The sequence below is a fragment of the Vidua macroura genome, chromosome 17 (genome assembly GCF_024509145.1).
Source record: "Vidua macroura isolate BioBank_ID:100142 chromosome 17, ASM2450914v1, whole genome shotgun sequence".
Classification (NCBI taxonomy): Eukaryota; Metazoa; Chordata; class Aves; order Passeriformes; family Viduidae; genus Vidua; species Vidua macroura.
In genome coordinates, this window is record NC_071587.1 from 9,270,634 (window position 1) to 9,293,800 (window position 23,167).

Here is a 23,167-nt window from a genome sequence, read left to right on the forward strand (position 1 = left end):
TAATCTCCAGCTCCTCTCAGCACAGGGTTGTGACTCATGTAAGGCTTTGCCTGAGTTACCAAGCCCCAGGGGAGCTGAACAGTGGTTTGTCACATCACAGAGAGGTGATCTCTGGCTGCAATGTTTGTGTACAAAACACCCCTGCAAGGAAACCATCAGCATTCTGCCAAAAGCAGAAGCAGCCAAGATGGTGCTAGACTTTGTTACCTTGGCAGCCAACAGAAAATGCAGCTATGCCCCAATGGATTTGCTTCTTTGGTTATGAGGTGCTGCTTCTCTCTGTGCTGGAACACAGAACAACTGACAGAAAGAAACCACAAGCAGACAAATGGGCAGAAATTATCTGTTATTTCTGAGCATTTCAATACAGTATTTCTTTTTCTTACAAGTCTGCCAGCCTGAGTGTCCAGCTGTGCCTTTGTCTTGCTGTGGGATGTCAGTTTGAGCACTACAGTTGTGCAGACAGACGGCTCAGCCAGACACAGGCTGTGGCTGTGGAGTTTGATTGACTTGTCCACACAGAAATGATGGGGCATTAAAAAAACATAACACATCTGCTATTTGGGTTGCTGTCTCTTTTGGGGTTGTGGAGTTTTCTTCCAGAGATTTCCAGGGAAAAGCAATGTCTTCAGCTGCCTCCGCCCCAGCCATCAGGGGACAAAATCTGTGTGTGAAAAGGATGAGGCCACTGAGCAAATTAATAAATCAGTGTCAGGGTGTGAGAAGGAATGGCACAGAATGAATTCCTTTCCCTTGTAAACCTTTTGTTCCATGCCAGTGAATTTCTTCACCAGCCAGATCTTTGTCGCACTGAGCCTCCATGAAATGTAAATGTAGGAACTGAGGAATTGTCCCTCCCTCCATCCCCCATGGAAACCTTGCTGGGGACATGAAGAACTGATCCCCCATGATCACTCCCCACCTGCTTGACTAGTGCTGCAGTTATGTGTTAATCCATGAAGGATAGCTGAGGAACAGCCCATGGAAGTGGCTTTTTTCCATGTGGGTTGCACCGGAATCACCCTGACTGCTCTGCAGAGGAGGCTTTGCAGGACTCCTGGTGCCTGAAGGATGAACAGAGGTCTCTGCCTGGCTCAGGAGAAGTAACCAGAGACCAGCCATAAAGTCATCACTTTTGCACTGACATAGTCAGGACTTACCTCTTCTATCAGCCTCGTAACATCCAGAGATATCACAGCCCCCCGGATGCCCAGGCTGCCCAGGCTGCCCTCTGACACCAGGGACACCTGGAGGACCAGCATTCCCAGGGAAACCCTTGGGACCTGGTTTCCCCTGCACAACTTCTCCTGGCGGGCCTGCAGAAGGAGAAGCACTGTAAGCTGTAGCACATGTGCTTTAGCAGTGTAATACCTCTTCTGTATTTTCCTCCATCCTACATGGCAGATAATTTTCTGAGCATAGCTTCCTCATTTTGGTGGATAAACAGGACCTGCCCGTTGGAAAACCTGTTCTGAATCCCAGTACCTGAATCCCAGTATTCTTGACCTCAAGGGTGCCCAGCTTGGCTAAAAATGGAGCCTGGTTATAAGAACCCCAAATCCACCTACATGTTAATGCAGAGAATCACCTTAACCCCAGGATCCATCCCAGAGCCATTCAGTTTTGCATCTTTACATCTCAACTATAGACAATTAAATGAAGAATGTGTTTGACCACACTCTTTTGACAGTGCCTGGTTTGTTATGCCAGTGGCAAACTTCCCACAGGTCCCAGGTAGCAGGGATCAGGGTGGAGGAGTACACCAAATCCTCACAGATTATCCACAAACCCTTATGTTCCACGAGCTGAATTTTCACAGCTTCTATCCCCTGAGCATCTGGTCTTGCATGCAAAAAGGCAGCAAAACTTAAACTCCCTGGATGTGTCTCATGTCCTCAAAACACATCATCCCCTGGGAATGGGAGGGATGAAGGTGCCCAGAGTAATCTCTTGCATTTTAGCAGAGAGGAACCATCGAGGATGCTGCCCACAGGGCTGTGCTGGGAAGGTGAGTCCAACCCCACCACACAGGTCCTTCAGCTGGGTGATGCTTTGAATCTGAGAGTAGCATCACAAGGCCTTGCTGGATCAATAGACAGAAGTTGGGGTCACTCTACCTGTTCTGCCTCTGGGTCCTTGGCTCCCTTCCTCACTGGCTCCAGCCATCCCTTTCTCTCCTTTGGGCCCTGGGGCACCTATTCACAGATAAGAGATAAGTGTTGCTTCACTGTATGTTGAATTTCACCCTAAATTGAGGCTCTTGCAGTCTCCCCATGTGTCAAAGTGGAGTCACAGCCCTTGGTAACACTGAGAAACATCCACTTGCTTTCATTCAGTCTGGGCACCTACTCTTGCTGTGACCAACAGGGCACTGATTTCTTTGATCCAAGCAGCACTGATTTGCAACCCAATAGGGGTGGGAATGAACATTTTTTACAGAGAAATTCATAGCAATAGTGTTACTGCACCAGCCTGAGTGTCAGGTCCACCTCTGAGCTCTTCACCTGGATCAAACAAATCACAAAGCTGAACTGTCTCTTTGACCAGGTGCTGGTTAGCCAGGATTGATGTTTGCCTGTTAAATTACTTATGAAACTAGCACCTCTCAGAGAAAACAGGTACATTTTGACAAAATATGATTTTTTCATTGTTTTAAGATGAAAATATTTTGATCAGCCATGTCCTTCAGGTGGTTTTTCACTGAGATCCATCTTCTGCTCTTTCCTGCTTGACAGGCTGGAAAAATCTGTTGTTACTCCCTTCTCTCTGAAGTGACATTTTGATAAGCTCTGCAGATATCAGCTAAGACTGACTACTGCAGGAGGAAGGAGTTAAACAGAACATTTCCAGTTACTCTGAGGTGTTAGGACTGCTGAAAACAGTGTTTTTCTTTTTATTTTGATAGACAATTACATGAGCCACTGACAAACCTCATCTGCGAATCCAAGCAAAACATCTTCCCACTTTTCACTCATTCACGTGCAATAACTGAGGCCATTTCTGAGATTATATTAATCTATTTCTTTAGTTATGACTGAGTCTTTCACTGTGAAACTACTGCTCCAGAAACTTACTTCCCCTTGAAGATTGATTCAGCTGCCTCATGCCTTCCATCAGTGTTTTCCAATGCTCCTCATTTCTGCCCAAAGCTGATCTGTTCCACCACCCTGTCTTCACCCAAATGACTGCTTTTCTGTAGAAAAAGCCTCCTGCCCTCTAAAATTAAACTCTCCATCCCTCCAAACCTACAAATGATGCTAATCTGGCCTTTCCTTCCATTCAGAGCTTGAAAATAGAGTGGGATGCATCTGGTTTCTCCCTACTTGTTGAGATTTATAATTTGGGTGTCTCTTCCTAGAATGGAGAAATCCAAAAGGAAAACAGCAATGAAATGAGATAATATCATGGATTATCTATACAGTACTGCTTGAGGCACTAAGATGTTTAGACAAAGTATCAAAGATGCAGTGAAAAATGCATATGAACACTTCTGTCCATACCTCTCTCTCCTGGATACCCATCTTTGCCTGGCTGTCCAGGGGTGCCATTTTCTCCTCTTTCTCCACTGTTCCCAGGTGGGCCTGGAGGACCTGGTGGTCCTGGTTCTCCTGGTTTTAACCTTTCCTCCCAGATGGGAACTGGCTTCCTTGCATGTTCATGTATGAATGAATCAAATTTCAACACATGAGCTGAGAAGGCAAGAGAGAAAACAAACGTTTCCTTGGCTGGGAAATTCAGAAGAGAGATAAAAATCAAAGGATTTTGTCTAAAAAGGTACTTAGAATGATCAACTAGTGCTAAAAGCTGTCAGTCCAAACTGAGAAAGGCAGAAGATGAAGATGGGCAGCTGAGTGATGACTTTGCTGCCTGACCTTGGACAAGGCACTGCTTCTCTCTGCACATCACAGCACAGGAGCTTAACAAAACTGCCTCGTCTCGGGAGGAATCAGCACATATTGCTGAAAGAATAATTTCTCTCAAATTAGTTTCATGTTTTCCATTTAAGAAATGGAAATTTCTTAAATGAAATATAAGAAATATTTAAGAAATAAAGGAGGCTTTGCAATACACCAAAAAGTTTTGCAAATAAATGTTTCGCAGATCTTTTCTATGCTAATGCCACCCAATAAAGCCAAAGTAGTGCTTAGAGCCTGAGATGGGACATTTGCTGGTCATGGTGCTCAGCAGGGCACAGGGTGGTGGAGCTGCTGGGATCACTACAGCTTCAGGCTGTCTCTCCTCTGGTTTTCCACTTCTGGAGATCATAGGATCATAGAATCACAGGCTGGTTTGGGTTGGAAGGGACCTTAAAGCTCATCCTGTTCCACCCCCTGCCATGGCAGGGACACCTTCCACTGTCCCAGGGTGTTCCAAGCCCCATCCTGCCTGGCTTTGAACACCTCCAGGGATGGGGGCAGCCACAGCTTCTCAGGGCACCCTGTGCCACGGCCTCAGCACCCTCACAGGGAACAATTCCATATCTAATATAGATCCAATCCTTCAGCTTAAAGCCATTCCCCCTTGTGTCATCACCACATGAACAGACTCAGGAGCTGGGTTGGTTTTACTCACTCTGAATCATCCTCTCACAAGCCTGGCTAACGAGCTGGTAAATTGTGGCCAAGGACTGTGGTTCCCCCTAAAATGAAGCATTAAAAAAAAAAAATTAAGAAAAAAAATGAAGTATTAATATCTTTTAGAAAGGATCTATCTCATAATGCATGATAGCTTTCACCCCATTCATTTTCTCAGCTTGATTTCCAGAGATATTAATTACTGTGAAATGCAGCTCTATTTATTTATCATGAAGCTCTGAAACCAGAAAATTGAAATTGGAAACATCAATAATTGCTTTTCTTCTGCACATCAAAAGGCCCAGACCGAATCTAAATAATTACCAAAAAAAAAAGGGAGAGCAAATTTCACTCTCAAATTTTATCAGAAAAGATGCTAAGTCTATAACTCAGTGTTCTGTGATATGTAAAACATTTAGTATGATCAGATATTACAACTTCCTATCTTTGACTTCATCTTCCATGAATATTGATTCTTACTGTATTTTGAATAAATCATATATGATGGGCCCTTCAGAAAATTTTAGTAAAGTAGGGAAAAGCGATTAAAATGCAAAAACCTGCTTAAAAATAAACACTGACTGTGAAAATTCATACCTAATGCACCTGCTTCCAGAACTGTTTATAAAACATACATCTCCTGCTGGATCACAGTGCAGATAATCCAGGCTTAAAAAACTGCTGTGATCAACACCCAAAGGAGAGGGAAACAGAAAGTTCCAGTATAAAAAAAAGTCTAGAAAAGGAAAAACTGGTGGGATTGGAAGGAAAATGCTCTTAAAAATATAATTCTGAGGAATTAACTTGAGACAAAAGCACCTCATCCCTGTCTGAAGACAAATTTGCATAAGTCAGTCTTGGCAATGACTCCTAGAAAGTCATGGCATTTTGATTTAACCAGAAGTCAGGATGAGAAAAACTTGAAAAACTTTTTTCCCATCGAAATAACCTTCCCAGGTCGTGTGGATGTCCTGACTGCCAAGGCCTGTGCTGGGCCAGGGACAATGATTATGACAAATGAGTCCCCCTTGTGCAACACATTAAACCAGAACAAAGTGGAGCCAAGTGGGTTTGGTTTTTTCCCTTCTCAGCAAAGAATGGATTTGCATTTGACATTTCTGCTTCATTACTACAAGTGATACTAAGGAGCTCCTGACTGCTGTGGGATTATTTACACCCCAGCAGCCCAGCCTGTGCAGGTGAAAGGAAAGGCAGCAAGCAATAGGTACAACCAACACTGGAGAGGTTTGGCTCAGAATTGTAAGTAAAGGTTGCAATTCAGGTTACCACACCCACTCTTTTGAAGGTGTGATGTACTGACTGTCACCCAGCACCAGAAAAACTCACCTTCTCTCCTCTTTCTCCTTTGGGACCTGGCAGCCCCTATAGGAAAAAATAAATTAAAAATAAAGAAGTCTAAGGGAAGGAAGAACAGAAAACAAACAAACAAATTAATAAATTCACTGGGGGTGTGGGTTACATTAATGGGATATGGAGCACAAAGTTTGTTTCTCACACTCTTGTTGGTTCCTTGACCTCGTGGCAGTGATTGTAAGAGTTTTAAGTCCATACTTGAAAGTATGAACTCATACTCAAACACTTTTTTTTTTTAAAGAAAAGGAGTAATAAATCAGTAACTGGAGCAGTGGGATAAGCACCATCAAAAGGAATGCAGAAATTTCTCACATGCACTCTTAGAACAGATTTCCCAAAGATCAGGTGGTTTTTATCATCTGAGGAGAAGAAATACCTGTGACATTTAGATATGATTTCACCTACAAGCCCAAGGCTGGCTGCACCAGCGCAGGAGTGATTTTCTTGCTTTATTCTGGAATTTTACACTGGAAATCTGTTTGAATTTTGTGTAGCAGGTGAATCTGCAGAGGGCGAAGGGAGGTGGGATTTTTTGAATGCTTTATCAACAGATCAGTAGCCTGGGCTTTGAATGCCCAGACATCTCCTTAAGAAGGATGAGTGTGAATTTAAACCATTCTTCAGACTCTGAGGCAGGGCTGCTATGGGAACAGCTCATTCCCATTCAATTATTCCATGTCTTGGCTTTCTTTGAGACCCAAAAGCAGAAACTTACTGTTGGCCCAACATCACCTGGAGGTCCCTTCTCACCGCTGCTGCCTCGGGTGCCTGTGGCTCCTTGGAAACCCTGCAGACATTACAGATTTAAAATCCAGTTTGGTTTTTTTTTGGGTTTTTTTTTTTTTTTTTCTGTTCAAGGGCTCCAGGGGCACCTGTAGTGGGAGTTTAGAGGACTCAAGCAAGGGAACAGTAGCCTTAAGTTCCTGTCCAGCCACGAGCCCACTGTTCAAAGCACATCATGTGTGAGTCATGCTCACATCATTTCCCATCACCATCTCAATTATGGCCAAGCCAGCAAAGCTGAGTTTTGCCAACAAACTGCAGTGTAGTTTATACCCTACAGGCTTTTGATCTTTCATTATATATTCAGATTTAGACATAGCCTAGAGCACAACCCTCTTCTTCAGCCTCCCAAAACCACATGGTTGTTTTCTTTTTCCTTTAAAACCTGTGCTGGCCTCTAATACTTAACAACATCAACAGCAGCTTAGAGAGTGTGAAGTGCCTTCTGTGGTCATCCCCTCTTCGTGAGCTGTCTGTGCCTTTTGGAGCCATAAAGGGAAGAAAAAAATAAGCCAAAAGCAGCTAGCAGAAATACTTTGGTTTAGAATTTTCCAGCTATTACATTTGAATTCAGTAGATATTAGCAAATTTCTGAACAGTGAAAATGAGAAAAGTTTTCAAGGCAGCACCAGAACAGCTTTCAGAGTCTGCTCTGAAGGTGACAGTGCTTTCCTCATATTTAAAAAGCTGAGGCTCAGTGCTGCCAGCTCCACATATTCCCAGGATGAACAAGTCAAAGTTATGAGCCTAATTCAACCTTGGCTCCTATAAATAACTTAGCACAAGCACTGCCAAATTCCTTATAATTCAGCAGTGAGACTCAGCTGTGAGATTCAGCTGTGAGAATCAGTAACTTTTCAGGTCCTCCAGCCATCAACTAAACCCAAATTTGGTTCAATTTCCCAAGTAAAATGAAGTGTTCCTGTGGTGTCTTCCAATTAGGAGCTGTGAATCAACATATCTTAAAGTTCTGCTACCCTGGGCATGACTGAATGCAAGTACACCCATCTACATCCAGCCCTGGCAGCAGATACTGGCAGTGATGTGGGGGGAAACCTTTCACACTGCCTGCGTCCTCCAGCTCCTGCTGATTTCAGTCTAACAAGCCAAATCACCTCCAACTCAACCAACAGTTGGAAAACAGTAGTGTCAGGAAAGTGAAAACAGCAAATAAGAATCTCCTTGCTGGGATGAAGCTACCTCAGGAGTTGCCAGAGGAAGCCAGGGATTTTCCTCTTACACTGAGGAAAGGGGGCACCTGCACGATGTGCCAGATGTTCCCCGTGGCGCCTCGGGAAGGGGGTTTGCCCTGACACTTCCAGGTGAAAGCACAAAACTCTGCTGAGGAACAGATTTCAGAGTGCACCACTCACAGGGAGTACTCACCCTTGGTCCAGGAGGTCCTGGAGGCCCAGCTGTGCCTTCTAGTCCCCTCACCCCCTGCAAAGCCAAATCCAGTCATTTACTAACCAGAGGATTCTAAGAGACCTCATCAGCAGTGAGATGCTTTTCCATGTGCTGCTTTTAACAGGAGCTTGCTAAAGATGGGTAAAAAAAGCATCTGCTCAGGAAGGGCAGTATCTGCTCAAATTTGGCCAAACCTGAAATGATCCCATTTTTTTCCCCCCAGTCCCTCTGGCTTTGTGAAAAATCATTGACTTCTGCACTGAATGCACCGGGTTGTTTTGGGTCTCTGCTGGGATGCTCCTAGCAGATTTTTAGGCACCCATGCATTAAACCACAGGGGTGAGGTGTTTTACCTTTGCACCTTGAAGTCCATCCCTGCCCGGAGCTCCCTGCACACCAGGCATGCCCTGTAAATCAGAAATGCTGGATAAAGTCAGCAGCTCATTATCATTGCCCTAATTCATCTTGGAACAGAGGACAGAAGAGAAAGGTCAAAGAAGAGAGAGAGTTATTCATTACATAGAGCAAAGACTGTTACCACAGCTTGAATTCCATCATATCCAGATAGGTCTATCTCTCTTGCACCAAGTGACTCAGTTTCCCTTGGGAAAATGATGGCATTCCAAAATGACAGACAGTTCCCAAGCAGACAAGAGCAACAACTTTTCAGACTTGCTTAAAGTAGTTACCCAGGAAAAAAAAAAAAAAAAAAAAAAAAAGGGGCATATCTTTGGGACAAGTAGAAGGAGTGGTGTTTACCATTACCTGCATGCCAGGGATTCCAGTGTCTCCTTTCTCTCCTTTAATTCCTGGTGGCCCCTTGGATTAAAACAGAAGCACACAGTTGGGTGTGTGTCAGAACCCTTTAAGGCAAAGAGCATCCTGCTGCTCCACATCCTTGTCCCTGCAATGTTCCAGGGTAATTTACAGCCACAGCATGTGCACAGGGATTCTGCCATCCCAGACATGTGGCAGCCCTTGCCACTACTCCCTGCCAAGCAATGATGATCACTGGAAAGAGAAATGCCTGAATATTCATAGACTATCCTGAGTTGGAAGGGCCCCCACTGGGCTGCTCGAAATAAAAGCCCAATAAGGAGAGTCTGGACAAAGGAAGGCTTTGGCCAAAATGATTAAGTGCAGGGCCTCATCAGCATAAACCCCACTGATTGTCATCTCTCCCTCTGCAGCTGCTCAGTTGTTAGTGAGGGTGATGTAAATACACAAATCACAGCACTGACACCCATTTCTGAGACAAGTTCTGGCTGTGAAGAGCGAGTGCAAAAAAAGGCAACGGAAGAGGTCACATACCACAGGGCCCTGAACTGTGATTCCTTGGGAGCCTGGAGAGCCTTGTTGGCCACTGGGACCTGCTGGTCCTACTTGTCCAGGTGGGCCTGGCTCACCCTGAAAGCAAAGACAAGGAAACAATCATAAGGGAGGAAGTGGTTGGTGCCTGCTCTCCTCACAGGCTTCACTGCAAAGTCTAGGTCAGCATGAGCCATCTACAGGATTCAAGATTAAATTGGGGCACTGAGGGCATCTCCAGTAACCTCAGCTGCCTTTATATTTTTTAGGTCCAAGATTTTGGTCTATCTTTCATGAGAGCAGACAGCAAAGCTGCAGAGGGTGCTTTGCAGAGCAAAGTTCACCTTCCCAAGCAGTTATTCCTGTTATTCAAGGTGGTCAGAGAGCAAAGGGAAATCTTCCTTAGTCCATTTCTGAGATCTGTGTCCATTCTCATTCCTTCCCCCAAATCCCTCCCCTGCAGCTATGCTGCTTTCCCAGATGTCACCCCAAAAAAATGGGACCAGTGGTCTGCTCTGGCTCTGCCCTGTGCTGATCCATGGAGCTGTGAACACGTGCACCAGGCTTTGCTACAGTCCCCAGGGCCGGGGGACTCAGACCCAGCCATTCTTCATGCCCACCTCAGGGCTGTGCTTCCCCCTCTGCCTCCCTCCTCATGCTGCTCTGCCCCAGGGCAGTACCAGTGTGTCTGGTCAGGAGATCTGGCAGCACAAAGCCTCACCCTGTAGCAGCACAGCTGCTCTCAGAGGACATTGCATGTACAGTGCATTAATTCAGCACAATCAGGCTCATCATCTCAATCTCCGAAGCCCAACTGAGCATTTAATTTATAATAAGTGATCCCATCCTCCTCTATGTGTTGTTAAGATTCTGCTTAGGCTCAGCTTGGTGCAGTGAGATAATCTCCAGCCTAAGGACTCACCTTGGGTCCTGGCTCCCCCTGCTCCCCCTGAGGTCCTCTCCTCCCAGGGCTGCCCTGCCAGTGGGACACAAAGAACATCATCACATTTATTGCACTGTAACCAGGAGCCTGGGGGACAGAACTCTGTGCACTTCACTGCCCCACACTGAAAGATATTTCCTGCCCCACAGAGCTAAAAACAAATAGAGGTAAAAAGAAAATTAATTGAGTTATCCAAGAAATGTGGGAAAGGTAAAAAGAAAGCAACAGCCCAGTCCCTCCATGACCAGCATTGGGAACACAGCACTTATTCCCAGCAGAGATGAAGTTTCAATCTGTTTAACCTCCCTCCAACTCCCTCTCAGTGGATCCACATTGAGACAAAGTCTCATATGGACATGGGAACACACTTGAGAAGGAAGAAAAGGGGTGCTCACATCTACACTCCTTTGGAACTCAGTTGGGTTTTACACTCTCCACCCCAGAAATGTGACATGTGCTGAGCTCAGGGACAGACCTGGCTCTGCAAGACCTGGCTTAGCTCTGCCTCTGCCTAACTCTGGGTAGGGAGAAGAAAACAACCTCCTGGCATGACCTCATTTTGTGTGAATTTTTGACATCTTAATCTGAACATTGCTATTCTTGAATCCAAAGAAAATGTGGATTTGAATTGAGAAGCACAGGCAAGGAACTTTGGGAAAGGTGCTTTCAGAAGTGCCCAGAAACTCATTTCAGAAGCCAGCTGGATCTAGTCAGACACACTCATTAAGGACAGTGATAAATACAAGGTGGGACATGTCTTGCTAACTGGAATTTTAAAAATAGCAGTGAGTGCTGTTGTAACTACAGCAAATTACCAAGAGTTCAGTGGTGTGAGGAGAAGGTTATGTGTCAAAACCTGATTTCCTCTAATGCCTTAAAGAGTCCTGCTCTTTAAGGAGTTGTCTGTGGAGATGCTTAAACCACAGGGCAATGCAAGCTGCTAATTATGCACTTAGGATATTGGAGCAAACTGTGACAGTGGAGTGTGCTGTTAATTAATCTTCCACCCGAACGAGCAAGTAATTACTCTGCAATGAGGCACTCTCCTTGCACAGAACTGAACTCACAGCTAAACCATAGGTCAGTGCAGGAGATGACCTTTTCACACTTGAAAAAGGAGGAAAATGTTTCCATTTGTGGTTATTTTCCAGGAGAAAAGCACCTGGAGTGGTTGAACTGAGGTGCTCTGGACAGGCTGTCTGTCAGGTTTCAGCTGGCTTGTACAAATCAAATATTCTTCCCCAGATTTTAAAAAAGCTTTTTTTTTTTTTTTTTTGTTTTTTTTTTAATAGCTGTTTCCTAGTGTTTAACAGGAATATTTTCTCCTGGGATTTAAGCCCATGACAGCTTTCCTGCATCCATAAGGGACAGGGCAGAATTGATGCCCTTTTTCCTGAGCACACTGCATATGTAATGGCTGTTTTCTCTTCCCCCCCATTTCTTCAGGGTTTTTTTGCAAGTGACATTCACTGAACAGAAAGAGAGCTTTGGGGACAGACAGGATAGCAAAGTCTCCCCTTTCTCTTTACACTGTCCACCCACACAGACACTCACAAGTCTCCAATTTAACATAGCATCCAGACAGGAAGATTTTTTTTTGGTGAGTTGTTTTTTCCTTACATTTACAGAGAATTTCAGAGCCTCCAATCCATGAAATCTCTGCAGACACTGAGGGTGACCTGTCCTTCTCTCCTAAGAGGATTAGTGTGGAACCAGGCACTGCTCAGCCTGTTCCCAGCTGCAGCTGTTGTGCTGCCAACTCTCCATCACCCCATTCCATCACCATCCAAAATCCAAAGGGAAACTCTCAGCCTTGCCCTGGAAAAGCTCCTTGAGTTAGGATGAGAGGAAATGACTTCAATTTGCACCAGGGGAGGTTTAGATTAAACATGAGGATAAAACTTCACCAAAAAGGGCTGTCAAGACCTGGCACAGGCTGCTCAGGGCAGGGGTGGAGTCACCATTTCTGCAGGGATTTAAAAGGTGTAGATGTGGCTCTTGGGGACATGGTTTAGAGCTGGGTTTGACAGCCCTGATTAAGGGGTGGACTCAATGATCTTTAGGATCTTTTCCAACCTGAATGATTCTGTGATTCTAAAATCTCCAAGAGCCCTAGGAGTGTTACCCACATGCCCCAAAAATTGAAGCAGCAGCAGCACCTGCAATACACTGGGTGGGAGGGTGGACTTACAGGGGGCCCTGGGGGTCCTGGCAAGCCTGGGCGCCCAGAAGTGCAAGAACAGGCAGGAGCCAAGGTAGGGCAGGTGTCCTCATCCCTCTGAAATGAAATCAAGCCAAAACCAGTCATTAGCAGCTGCACAGCAAGAGCAGGATGGATCACAAGTACAACACTCAGTGTTTCAGAATTCAGTCTTTTACTTGAAGTAAAGCAGATTTTTTTTCTACTCCACTGAGAGATTTTTGTGAGTAATCGAATGCTTTATTTTTTCTGTTAAATAACAAATGTAGACAAAAAAAAAAAAAAAAAAAAGAAAAAACTATCAGCCATCCCTGCCTGCAATGTGCAAAACACATATTGGAAGATAATTTTCTCCTTTCTACATATTTATACACCCCACATAGCAGCTCTCTGTGTGGAGAAGAGAAGTGAAAGGAAGAGTGGGGGATGTTGTGCCTCGGGGCTGAGATGGCAGCAAAGCTGTAGGTCTGCAGGGCTCCTGGATGAGGTTGTGACAGGAAAAATATGCACTGCACCAGGATTGGAAGTTTTCACTCTTTTTGAAACAAACATAGTTTTGTTTGCTTCACCAAGAAACACACTGATGTTATTCCCAAGAGGAAAAAAGTGCTCTCCCTCTTAAGTCTATCAAAATCATTTGCAGTGTCACTTCAGTGCCATGGACTTGTCCCATCCTCCCCAGCTTCCTGTCAATGAGCAGAGCAGTGCCCCTTGTCTTACCAGTGCAGGGAGATCACAGCATCTGTCCTGCTCTGCCCCCACACTGCTGCACAAGATCTGCAGAGACTGCAGCTGGAACTGGGAAAAAAAAAAAAAAAAATAAAAAAAAAAATAAAAAAAAAAAAAAAAGAGTTTGATAAGAAACTAGCATTGGCTCCCACCACCCATCACCAAATCTTATGAAGTTCAAGAGATAAAAACAATCTTCAGGGATGATTTGACAGGGCTCTTCTGTGTGGTCCCAATTATAACTGTACCCCAAAAAAGTCACAACATGAGAACTACCCCCAGACTGAGTGTTCCACAAGTCCTCAGGTCTCTGTCTTGCTGAGCAAGTCAACAAAGCAGCTTCACATCACGTCTCCAATTTACTCACAGCTCTGCAAAAGCAGCAGGTTCTCAACTAATTTGCCTTCAGCACCACCAGAATGTGAAAGTAAACTTTGATTTGCTCCCCTTGGGGGCATGGGGAGAAGGGTAAATGTGGCAGCAGCATTTTCCAGGGCAGGGATGTGATCCCCTCCCCAAAAACCCAACCAGTCTCTCTCTGCCTCCCTCGCAACAGCCACATCTTTCCATTAACAAAAAAGCTCACACTGCACAAAGCCAAACAAAATAATGAGGCAGAGATTAATTTTTCTTTCCTTGACACTATTTCTCATCTTTTTTTTTTTTTTTTCTTTCACTCCATGCATTTAACAAGGAGAGAGCTGTACAGCCCAGGGAGGGTTACAGATACAGATGAGCCCTGCAGATCAAGTGGCATTTAAAGATTTCTTAAATTAAATAAGGTTCCCTGATAACCAATAATGAGGCACTCTGTCTTCTCAAGGACAGCAGAGCTGTGGAAGATGTGAAATGTTGCTGTGCTTGAAAGGCAATGGCAGTAGGGATGGCACAAGGCTGTTTATTATTCGGCCAGACCTGTCTAGCTGAGCTGCTAGAAGAGAGAATTTGGGAGGGACAAGGAAAGCACAGATTCCTGCCTTGATGGCCACAGGTTTTGATCAAATTGTCAGAGAATTTATTTAGGAAACAAGTAAACAGAGATTGAAGACACTGTCCCCTGGTTTGTTACACAGCAGACCCCATTTCTTACAGGCAATTCCACTTTTTTCCAGGTGTGTCCCAGACCTCTCCCTCTCAGTTTGCAACGGGGGATGCACATGAGACAAAGAGGTTTTACGGTGCTGCTTTGAGGCAAGGGGAGTTATAAATCACCTGATGAGCTGTTTTCCTCTGGACTTCTAGATCTAAAATCAGTGCCAAGGAGCAAGATCTTGATGTCAGTGGTGAATGATTTCCTACAGCCCCCCTAGAACCTTGTGAGTGATTAACTTGCCACTGATTCTGCACATAATTAACACTCCTGCTCTGGGGAGTAAGAATGGAACAGACAGACAGAAGAAGGGAGGTTTTGCCCTGAGGACTGTGCACAGGCCAGGACACCGAGTCCACACATCCCCTTTTCCTGCCCCCTCGCAGGGAGCAGCTCCCTGCAGAGCTGTGTGGAGCAGTGAGGACAGCACTCACTGTTGGATTGCGTTTTTTTTTTTCAAAGTAGCAGCTGATAAAGAGCCTCTCTACTGGAGATTATTTTCCCCTCATTTGTATTCAGATAGACAAATACAAAAACACTGGAGACTGGGGCACACCCAGCTCTGCTGCCTTCAGCCACCAGCATTTCCCAACATTGCTCTGTGTGGGCTGATGTGCCCAAGTTTCCTTGCAGAAGCAATTCCCAAACCCTCCTGTCTGCTTCAGCATCCCAGTGCAGGAGCTGTGCTGCCCCATCCCCGGGGGATGCAGCCAGCAGAAGGCTCCTGTGGGACACACTCCTGCTGCCACCCCCCATCACAGTCCCCACACCAAGGCAGGAGGGACAAAAACGCTCTCCCAGTGCTGGGAAAGCTCATTAAAGCCACAGGGACCAGCGGGATCAGCACAGCAGAGTGGGGAGGCGTTCAGATGGGGGTGATGTGGCACTCCTGCCCGTGTGCCTCCCCAGCCAGCTCCAGCAGCACGTCCCAGGACTCACGGGCACGGAGCCGCTCCGGGGCCCTCTGGTGCGGGTCACTTTTCCCAGCATGATGAAGCCGGCGCTGGAGACGCTGCCCAGGGTGTTGATGGGCTTCTCTGCTGTTTTCTTACAGTCCACATAGAGCTTGACCTTGAAGTGGCTCACGGCCACGTGCACCTGGCAGCAGGAGGAAAAAGCCGCGTTGGAGCTCTGTGGTGGGATGAGGGGGTCTCCTACTAGCAGCAACACCTTCTGCCCCATCCCCAGCCTGCTGCTGGCACGGGTGGGGTGTTTTTAATGAGTGAATGGATGGAGGGGGCTCAGGAGTAAGTTTTAGTATGTGCTTTCCCCTGTTGATCCCCTCACCTCTCCTTGGGACAAGCCTTGCTGGAGCTGAGTAATGAACCTGCCCACAGATACCCAAGGAAAGAGCTCGTTGCTCATTTGGGTGCAATCCCTTTGCTATGAGGACATAGATAGCCAAAAACCCCACCCTATTATGAGTGATAAAGTGGCTTTCTCACAAGGCTGGATTCTCTTTTCCTTTCATCCAGAACTAAATGGTTACCAAAATTCTAAATGCTAAAAAAAATTAAAAAAATTTAAAAAAAAAAATTTTTCAATTTTTCCTGATTATAAAGAGCTAAAAAACACCTCAGTTTTTGAGGTCTGGGGGAAAAGGGAAAAATCAATACGTGGAAATCATATTTTGATCATGAGATCCACCTGAATTCTTTACAATTATGAATTTCATCATATCTAAGAGGTTGGCCACTTCTCTGGTAATCAGGACAAAGCATTTGGATGATCACCCCTCAGTCTGAACAATACTCCCTGACCAGAGTGAGATCATGAGCCACATTTCTCCCTCCCTTAATAAGGACCTTATGAAAGCTCCCATAGAATATCTTCTTCACTTCCTGCTCGTCAAAGGAGACTTCCTGTAAATCAGCCTTGTAGTCATGATTGAAATAGGTCAAGGATTTCTTACTGGCTGCAGGGAAGATAGGACAAATAACGGCTTAGAAATTGATTTCACACATATATACAGTAGTAAATAATTAGCCTTAAACATGGTGGAAGATTTCCTATATTATCAAGAAGTACTTCTAAACAATGGAAAAAATATGTAAAAATAAAGAATATGCTGCAAGTAGAATAGAAATAAAACTGTCTTTCAATTGCACTGGGCAGTGTTTTAAATGTGAGGTTGGCAGCCACGACAAAGCTTCCCAAGAAGCTGCTGCTGAGTAAGGAAACCACTAAAACATCCAAGCGAGTCCTGCTGCTTGCAAGATGTACGGAAGCATCCGAATTTAATGCATTTAGCAAGAAATCTTACGGTCCAGGTTAACACCCAGGAGAGGCTGGAAGTCCTCATCCGTGACCTGCCACACGGCAAAGGGCTCCTTGGGGGTGTCGGGCAGCAGGCGCAGCAGGATGACGATGGTGTGCTCGGGTGGGATGGCAAACAGGTGGACGTCACTGGAATGGCACAAAGCAAGGGAACATCACCACCAGAAACATCCCTGTGTTTGCTGGGCAGGGAGGGGCTGGCAAAGCTTTGCTCCCAGGAGATGATGGTGATATGAACAGAAAGAGCCTGGACCTGCTGTGCCTGGACCACTCTGTGGTGAGTGATGAGCACTCGTGGGCCTTCTCCTCACACCTGGGGGATGCTCAGCTGGAGCAGTTGGTGTCAATCCATCACTGCCAGAGCTGCCTCGGGGAATGCCAAGCCACAGCGAGTGCAGCCTCAATGCTTTTGAGATGAGAGCTCAGTGGAGGCTTACAAAGCATCCCTGCCAGGTTCCAAAGCACTCCCCCAGGTCTCCTCTTCAAGGAGGAGGAATGGTTGCCATATATCATGGGGTAAATCTTTAAACCCTGGCACAAAACCCTTGGCTTAGGGACATGGTTTAGTGGCAGACCTGGCAGCATTAAGGTAATGGTTGAACTCTGTGATTCTCCCAACCGAAATGATTCTATTATCCTAAACCAGTGCAAATGCCCTTCATAAGGGCATAAGATAAGCACTGAGCCCACAGAAAAGCCCCCTCTGGGTCCCCACATCCCAGCTGCAGGATTTAGGCTCAGCAGCAGTGAGAGGATACAAGGCAATAAGGGAAGGTCAAATTGGTTTTGCCTGAAACACGCCTGTAATCTGAAACAGGACACACTGGCACAGCATAAACACAACCCATCAGGCATCTTTTCAGGACTGATTCATAAATAATATAAGTTTTTTTCTTTCTCACTCAGTTTCTGAAGGGGTAGTGTCCTTGGAAAGGCATCTGTAAGAGCCGAACAAAAGGATTTGCCCATCATTTCCTGAGTATTTATACCAAAGGGTTCTCTGAATCTCCCCCACTCTGTTTACTCTAAGAAGCTTTGCCTCTTTAACTAAGATTAAGCGGAGTCAGTGGCTCAGTAATTAGGCTTTAAACAAAGTAGCAATGAATGTCAGGAGTCAGATCACTCCTGATTCATAATCATAAAAAAGGAATGAGGTCACAGGAGCTGCCTGGCTTGCTTGGGACCCTGTGGAGAAGCTTCATATGCAACGGAATGAGGTCAAGCCACAAGCCAGAGCTAATGGTTATTCCCTCCCATCAGTGCAGCCCAGGCTGCAGAGAGCAGCTACGAGAGTGATATTTTCTAAAGCAAAGATCTCTCTCCAAACCAGAGCTATTTGGGAGAAGGGATTGAAGATGAAAATGTGACCTCAAACTGCCATCCCTGAAATGTAGGTGGCTGTGGACAGAATGCCTAAAGACTGGTGCAGTGTCCATACGTGACATGATCCTCATGTCCATCACAGCAACTAAAAAGCTGGAAAAAAGTGATTTTGTAGAAACCAAAAACAGCACTGTGAAAATGTTTGGCTGTACAAATGCATAATAAATACTATTGTGTCCCCTTAATTTCTACATGACAACTCATCTTGAGGAAAGTCAGGGGTTTATTTATTAATGCATTAAGTAAAAACCCTCTGGCTATTTTTTCAATTTACCAATGATTTGATTTAGCTCATCATATTTATCATTTCATTTGGAAGCTGCCAGCAGGGTTGCACAATTCCTCACCAAAATGACCTTCCTTTGCCATGCACATGGCATGAGGCTGAGGATGAGGATGGCAAGAGCCAGAGCTCTGCTCCCACCTGGTCCTCTGGGTGAGCTGAATGTCCCTGAACAGAGTGAAGGTGCGGGAGCCGCTGAATACAAAGGGCTCCATGGCCACGCCTTTAATGGAGGAATATTCCTTCTCTACCAAGCCAAAAACTTCCATCATATCAAATCCTGGAACAAAGGAAAACAGAGAAATCAGTGGTTAGGCAGCAGTGCAAAAGCAGTGTCTTTGAAGAGCAGGTTGAATTAGCACAGAGAAGGCTGCAGGAGAAAATGCCCTGCATGACACAACATCAGCTCCAGTGTACCCCTCAAATGGCAGCCAAGGAAAAGGAGATTGTGTGTGCATTTCTTGTAATCTCTTCCTCTTGAAGGAGAGTGGACAAAAGATGGAGGCTTTCACAACTGTGTTTTCAAATCTTCAGGATGAAAAAAACCCCCAATGAGAAAGATGTTACTCCAATGATTTCTTCCTTTCAACTACACACAAAGTATTATCTTCAAAAGGCATGGAATCAGCCCAGTAATTGCTAGCAGGGAGAGAAAATGATTTCTACTCTGAAACGCCTTATGCGTAAGAGACAGAAGAAAATAGGAAAAAAACTTTAAAATACAAACTTTTCCATTTCTCTCTATTTTCAGAAGACACCCAGGGCTGACCTGTCTTGTGTGGGCTACAGAGATTCTCCTCTGACACCTTCTCTGGCTCATGCAGCTTCACCTCTCTCCCCCAGCTCATCATTAAAGCTCCAAGTCATTTTCATTTCAGTTCAGTAAGACAAGATCTCACTGTTTGGATTCTGTTTGAGTTTATCTGAGTTTGCACCGGACTGGGATGAAGGAGATTGTTCTTTCTTGAGCAAATGGAAGGGCTTCATTTCAGTGTGGTGGTTTCAGTCTGGATTCCCTCACCCCTTCACCATTCACAATCTTCTGCAGTTTCTTGGCTTGAGTTTTTATTTCACCTGGGGGCTGGCCCAGGGTGCTTTTATTTCATTATTTTTTCATATCCCAGCAGTACAAGGGAGTTTGCCAAAATAAATGACCTACTTGAGGGCCATTCATCTCTGGTATGGAGCTTCTGATACTGAGACTCCCTTTAAAATGCACAGGAAGAGAAGGCTTGAGTCACAATTAAAAACATATTAAAATATAATCCCATTATTCTCACAGAGTCATGGAATCATAGAACAGCTTGAGTTGGAAGGGACTTTAAAGATCATCTAGTTCCATGGGCAGGGATGTTACCTGCAAGATCAGGCCAACCTGGCCTTGGGCAAGGTGAAGTGACTCAGCTGTGGAGTAACCAGACCTGAGAACTGCAGCCAGTCCCTCAGCTCACCTGTAACTCAGAACTCTCTGGGAAGGAGGTGACACCCCTTTCTAAGCAGAATTTACTGCTTTCACAGAAAAAAACACTCGCAAAAAACCCAACAGCAGGAACAGTTCTCATGGCACAGACAGGAAAAAGGGGAAATTCCTGCCCCAGCAAAATCTGTGCAGCCTGAGTGCAGAGAGCTCCCTGGGCAGCGAGACCTCCTCTGGAGGATGCACAGGAGATCCCGGGGACAGACTGAGAGGTTTGAAGTTTGAAGTCTGAGGAGCCTTTGTGAGATAGGAATTCAAATCCTCTTGGAATTCAAGGGCTGTTTGCAGCTTCACCTCCTCAAGGCTGGTGAAAATCCTGGTGTTAAGCACTAACAGCCGTGAGCACAACTCAGGTACTGCAAAATATTCTTCTACCTGATAAAAGATAAGTTCAAATTTTGTTTCTCACACTTCTCCCCTTTTCCTTGGGACATTTTTCCCACACTCAGCTCTTGCATATGTCTCCAAATCAAGACCAGGCAGTGTTTTCAGTCACAGCCCAGCAGCACCAGGGCTTGATCTGCTACTGTACCTCTTAGGGAACCTTCCATGGAGGTCATGGTGGGGCAGGCTGTGAGAACAGAATAAAAGGGGAAAAATATTAGAGGGGAAAAAAAAAAGACAGCAGGGGATTATGGAAGCAAAATGAACACAGTTCCTTTAGACAGAGCAAAGCAAAAACATAGCAAAATTTATAATATCCTGCAGCTTGATTCAGAGCTTGGACTTTGACCTTGTTTATATATATATATGGAGAAGGAGAGAATTGATTTTTATGCAAACATAAAAGCTGATTCCTGGCTTGCCTATCACCAAAATAAAAATAGTGTCTTTCATCATCAAACATCTCCATGATCACTTTCTTTTGACTAACTCAGCTGGTACCTGATGATATGCAATACAAGAGAGCATCATTTTGGCAAGTTTTTTTTTTTTTTAAACAGACATCAAAACATTTCTTTTTCTTTTAACAGTGCCTTAGTAGTGTGGTAAAATAAAGATATACGCAGGTTCAAATTTTGTACCTGCGATTAAAAATACACACAGCAAAAAAAATATATCTCAACTCGAGAGTCTGGCTTTTGATTTCTTTCAGAAAACAGAGAGGGTTTTGAAAATTTTTGCAGTTTGTCTTTCAGAAATCCTCTTGATGAATCCTCTGAGATGCCACAGGATAAAAAGCAAGACCAGAGAAGACATGGGGGTGTGAAGCTGGGAGATGAGGCACCAGGGCTGTGAGCACTCTGTTTAAAGGCTCAGGTAAAGGGGTGTTTTAGAAAACAGCTCATGAATGCTATTTTCAATCATCTGCTGCCACGTAAATCCCAGGCCATGGATGCCAGATGGAGCTGGACAAAGGGAATGCTTGACGCAAAATGAGAAATGTCCCTGGAAATCAAGGACACTCGACAGGATGGGCTGTTTCACAAGGAGCTTTCTCGGTCATCAGGATAATAGAATCTAAGAGATCATTGTACTGAGGCTTCAGCATGGCCTTGCCTTTCTTCCATCAATGCCATTTCTTACCTCAGCAGCAGCCTAACTTTTGTAAAATGTGTAAAACATTTAAAGGAGGTGATTTACTTGCCCCAAAAGACATGAGATTTCTAAGCCTGTAAGAGTTTCAATGCCATTCCTCATGGTGAAGAAAGGGCACCCAAACCTATGACTCTGATAGCCACAGGACCACTAAAGCCAGGATTTAAACCACAAAGACTTACAAGGTGCTGTGACCTCTGTTGTTCCAACTGATGCTTATTTTTTTATATACCATAATTCCTGTAGAATTGGGTGTAAACTATTGAATTGATCTATGGAAATCCATTAAAAACTCAGTTTCTGAAACTTCAGCCTTGCAATGCTGAGCCTGACCAGCCCTTGCATGCAGGATCTTCAGCCTATACACTGCTCTTTCCCTTCTCCTTCCAGAAACCGACTTTTCTAAATCTTAGAGAATGGTTTGGGTTGGAAGGGACCTTAAACTCATCTTGTTCCACCCCCTTCCATGGGCAGGGACACCTTCCACTATCCCAGGTTGCTCCAAGCTCCACCCAACCTGGCCATGGACACTTCCAGGGATGGGGCAGCCACAGCTTCTCTGGGCGCCCTGTGCCAGGGCCTCCCCACCCTCACAGGGAAGAATTCCTTCCTGACATCTAATCCAAACCTGCTCTTTGTCAGTTTGAAGCCATCCCCCCTTTTTCTATCACTCCACCCCCTTGTACAAAATCCCTCTCCAGCTCTGTCAGAACTGAAGCATGTTGAATAAAAAACAAAAAAGAAATGATCCCAAGAAAGCTGTAAACTTGCCCATTTTCCAGGCATCTGACCTTGTTCGGGAGTCAGCGAGCTCATTCTGACCCTTGCCCAGGCCCCAGAGTCCCTCTTGCTTACATCCCTGGCAATTCTCCCCTCGTTCCCAGCTGGCAGCACTGGGATTGCTCACAGCTCTTTGATCAGGCAATGCTCAGCTTGTATGAAGCCTCTCAGAGTCATGGCAAGGATCCCTGACTCTGGCAGTTTCACTTCTGCTTTGAAGATTTTTTTCCCTAGACTTTCCAGCCTGAGATTCCTGTTGTCTTGTTATTTCCTTTGGTTTTTGTTTTTCTCTCCAAATCCCAATGCAGTTATTCACTGTTCCATGAACACTCACTCCTGCAACATCAGATCATTTCTCTCAATAATTTGGTTATGTATCAATATTGGAGTTTTTATTGCACATCCAACTGTTTTCCCAGCATTGTTACATATTGTATCTCCTTCTTCAAAAAAAAAAAAAGTACTTTATAAAACATAAAGAATTTAGTATTTCTTCCATTGTCTTTTCAGTTATCATAGCCAAACAGCTATATTAAATTCTACAAGGTGACTCATCAGCCTTTTGAGAGATTGTTTTCTGCTTGAAAGTTCACAGGACTTTACCAGTGTGATCTGAACACCTCAATAACACTTGAAAACTTAATCTGCTTTGTCCTTTGTTGGCTATAAACTCATTTTTTTTACATCTAAGCTGCCTCATTCTTCAATCTTGACTTCACTCAATAAATTTTAAAACTGATATTTTGCTTGGAATAGTTTCAAATAGCCAGGAAAAGCCAGCAGTGCCACAATATCTGCATTGTGATATTTACTTATTAAAAACTTTTTATAACCCCATTAATTCAACATTTCTCACTAATCCATTTCATAGTTTGCTTTCTATCAGCTATGAGAGCATATGCTCATTAAATTTAATAAGGGACTTTACAGGGAATTTTAATTTAAAACATGTCACACTTCCCTGCACTACATTTTGGTCAAGTTGTGCAGAAATCCTCTAAAATACCGTTGGTCTCTTTA

General features: G+C 44.7%; 1 protein-coding gene across 1 annotated transcript in view; it reads right to left on the minus strand.

The window, feature by feature from the left end:
* Positions 1-329: 329 nt before the first annotated feature.
* COL20A1 (collagen type XX alpha 1 chain) overlaps positions 330-23,167 on the minus strand; it is a 50,861-nt gene continuing 28,023 nt past the window's right edge. The window contains exons 22-40 of the mRNA XM_053992865.1: positions 20,361-20,399; positions 18,493-18,631; positions 16,672-16,814; positions 16,214-16,323; positions 15,348-15,506; positions 13,310-13,387; positions 12,581-12,667; positions 10,369-10,422; positions 9,450-9,545; positions 8,904-8,957; positions 8,492-8,545; positions 8,118-8,171; positions 6,664-6,735; positions 5,922-5,957; positions 4,573-4,639; positions 3,501-3,689; positions 2,118-2,195; positions 1,161-1,316; positions 330-664 (exon numbers count right to left, since the gene is read on the minus strand). Coding sequence (XP_053848840.1) covers positions 651-664; positions 1,161-1,316; positions 2,118-2,195; positions 3,501-3,689; positions 4,573-4,639; positions 5,922-5,957; positions 6,664-6,735; positions 8,118-8,171; positions 8,492-8,545; positions 8,904-8,957; positions 9,450-9,545; positions 10,369-10,422; positions 12,581-12,667; positions 13,310-13,387; positions 15,348-15,506; positions 16,214-16,323; positions 16,672-16,814; positions 18,493-18,631; positions 20,361-20,399 — 1,679 coding nt within the window. The 3' untranslated portion in view covers positions 330-650. The remainder of the gene's footprint in view (positions 665-1,160; positions 1,317-2,117; positions 2,196-3,500; positions 3,690-4,572; positions 4,640-5,921; positions 5,958-6,663; positions 6,736-8,117; positions 8,172-8,491; positions 8,546-8,903; positions 8,958-9,449; positions 9,546-10,368; positions 10,423-12,580; positions 12,668-13,309; positions 13,388-15,347; positions 15,507-16,213; positions 16,324-16,671; positions 16,815-18,492; positions 18,632-20,360; positions 20,400-23,167) is intronic.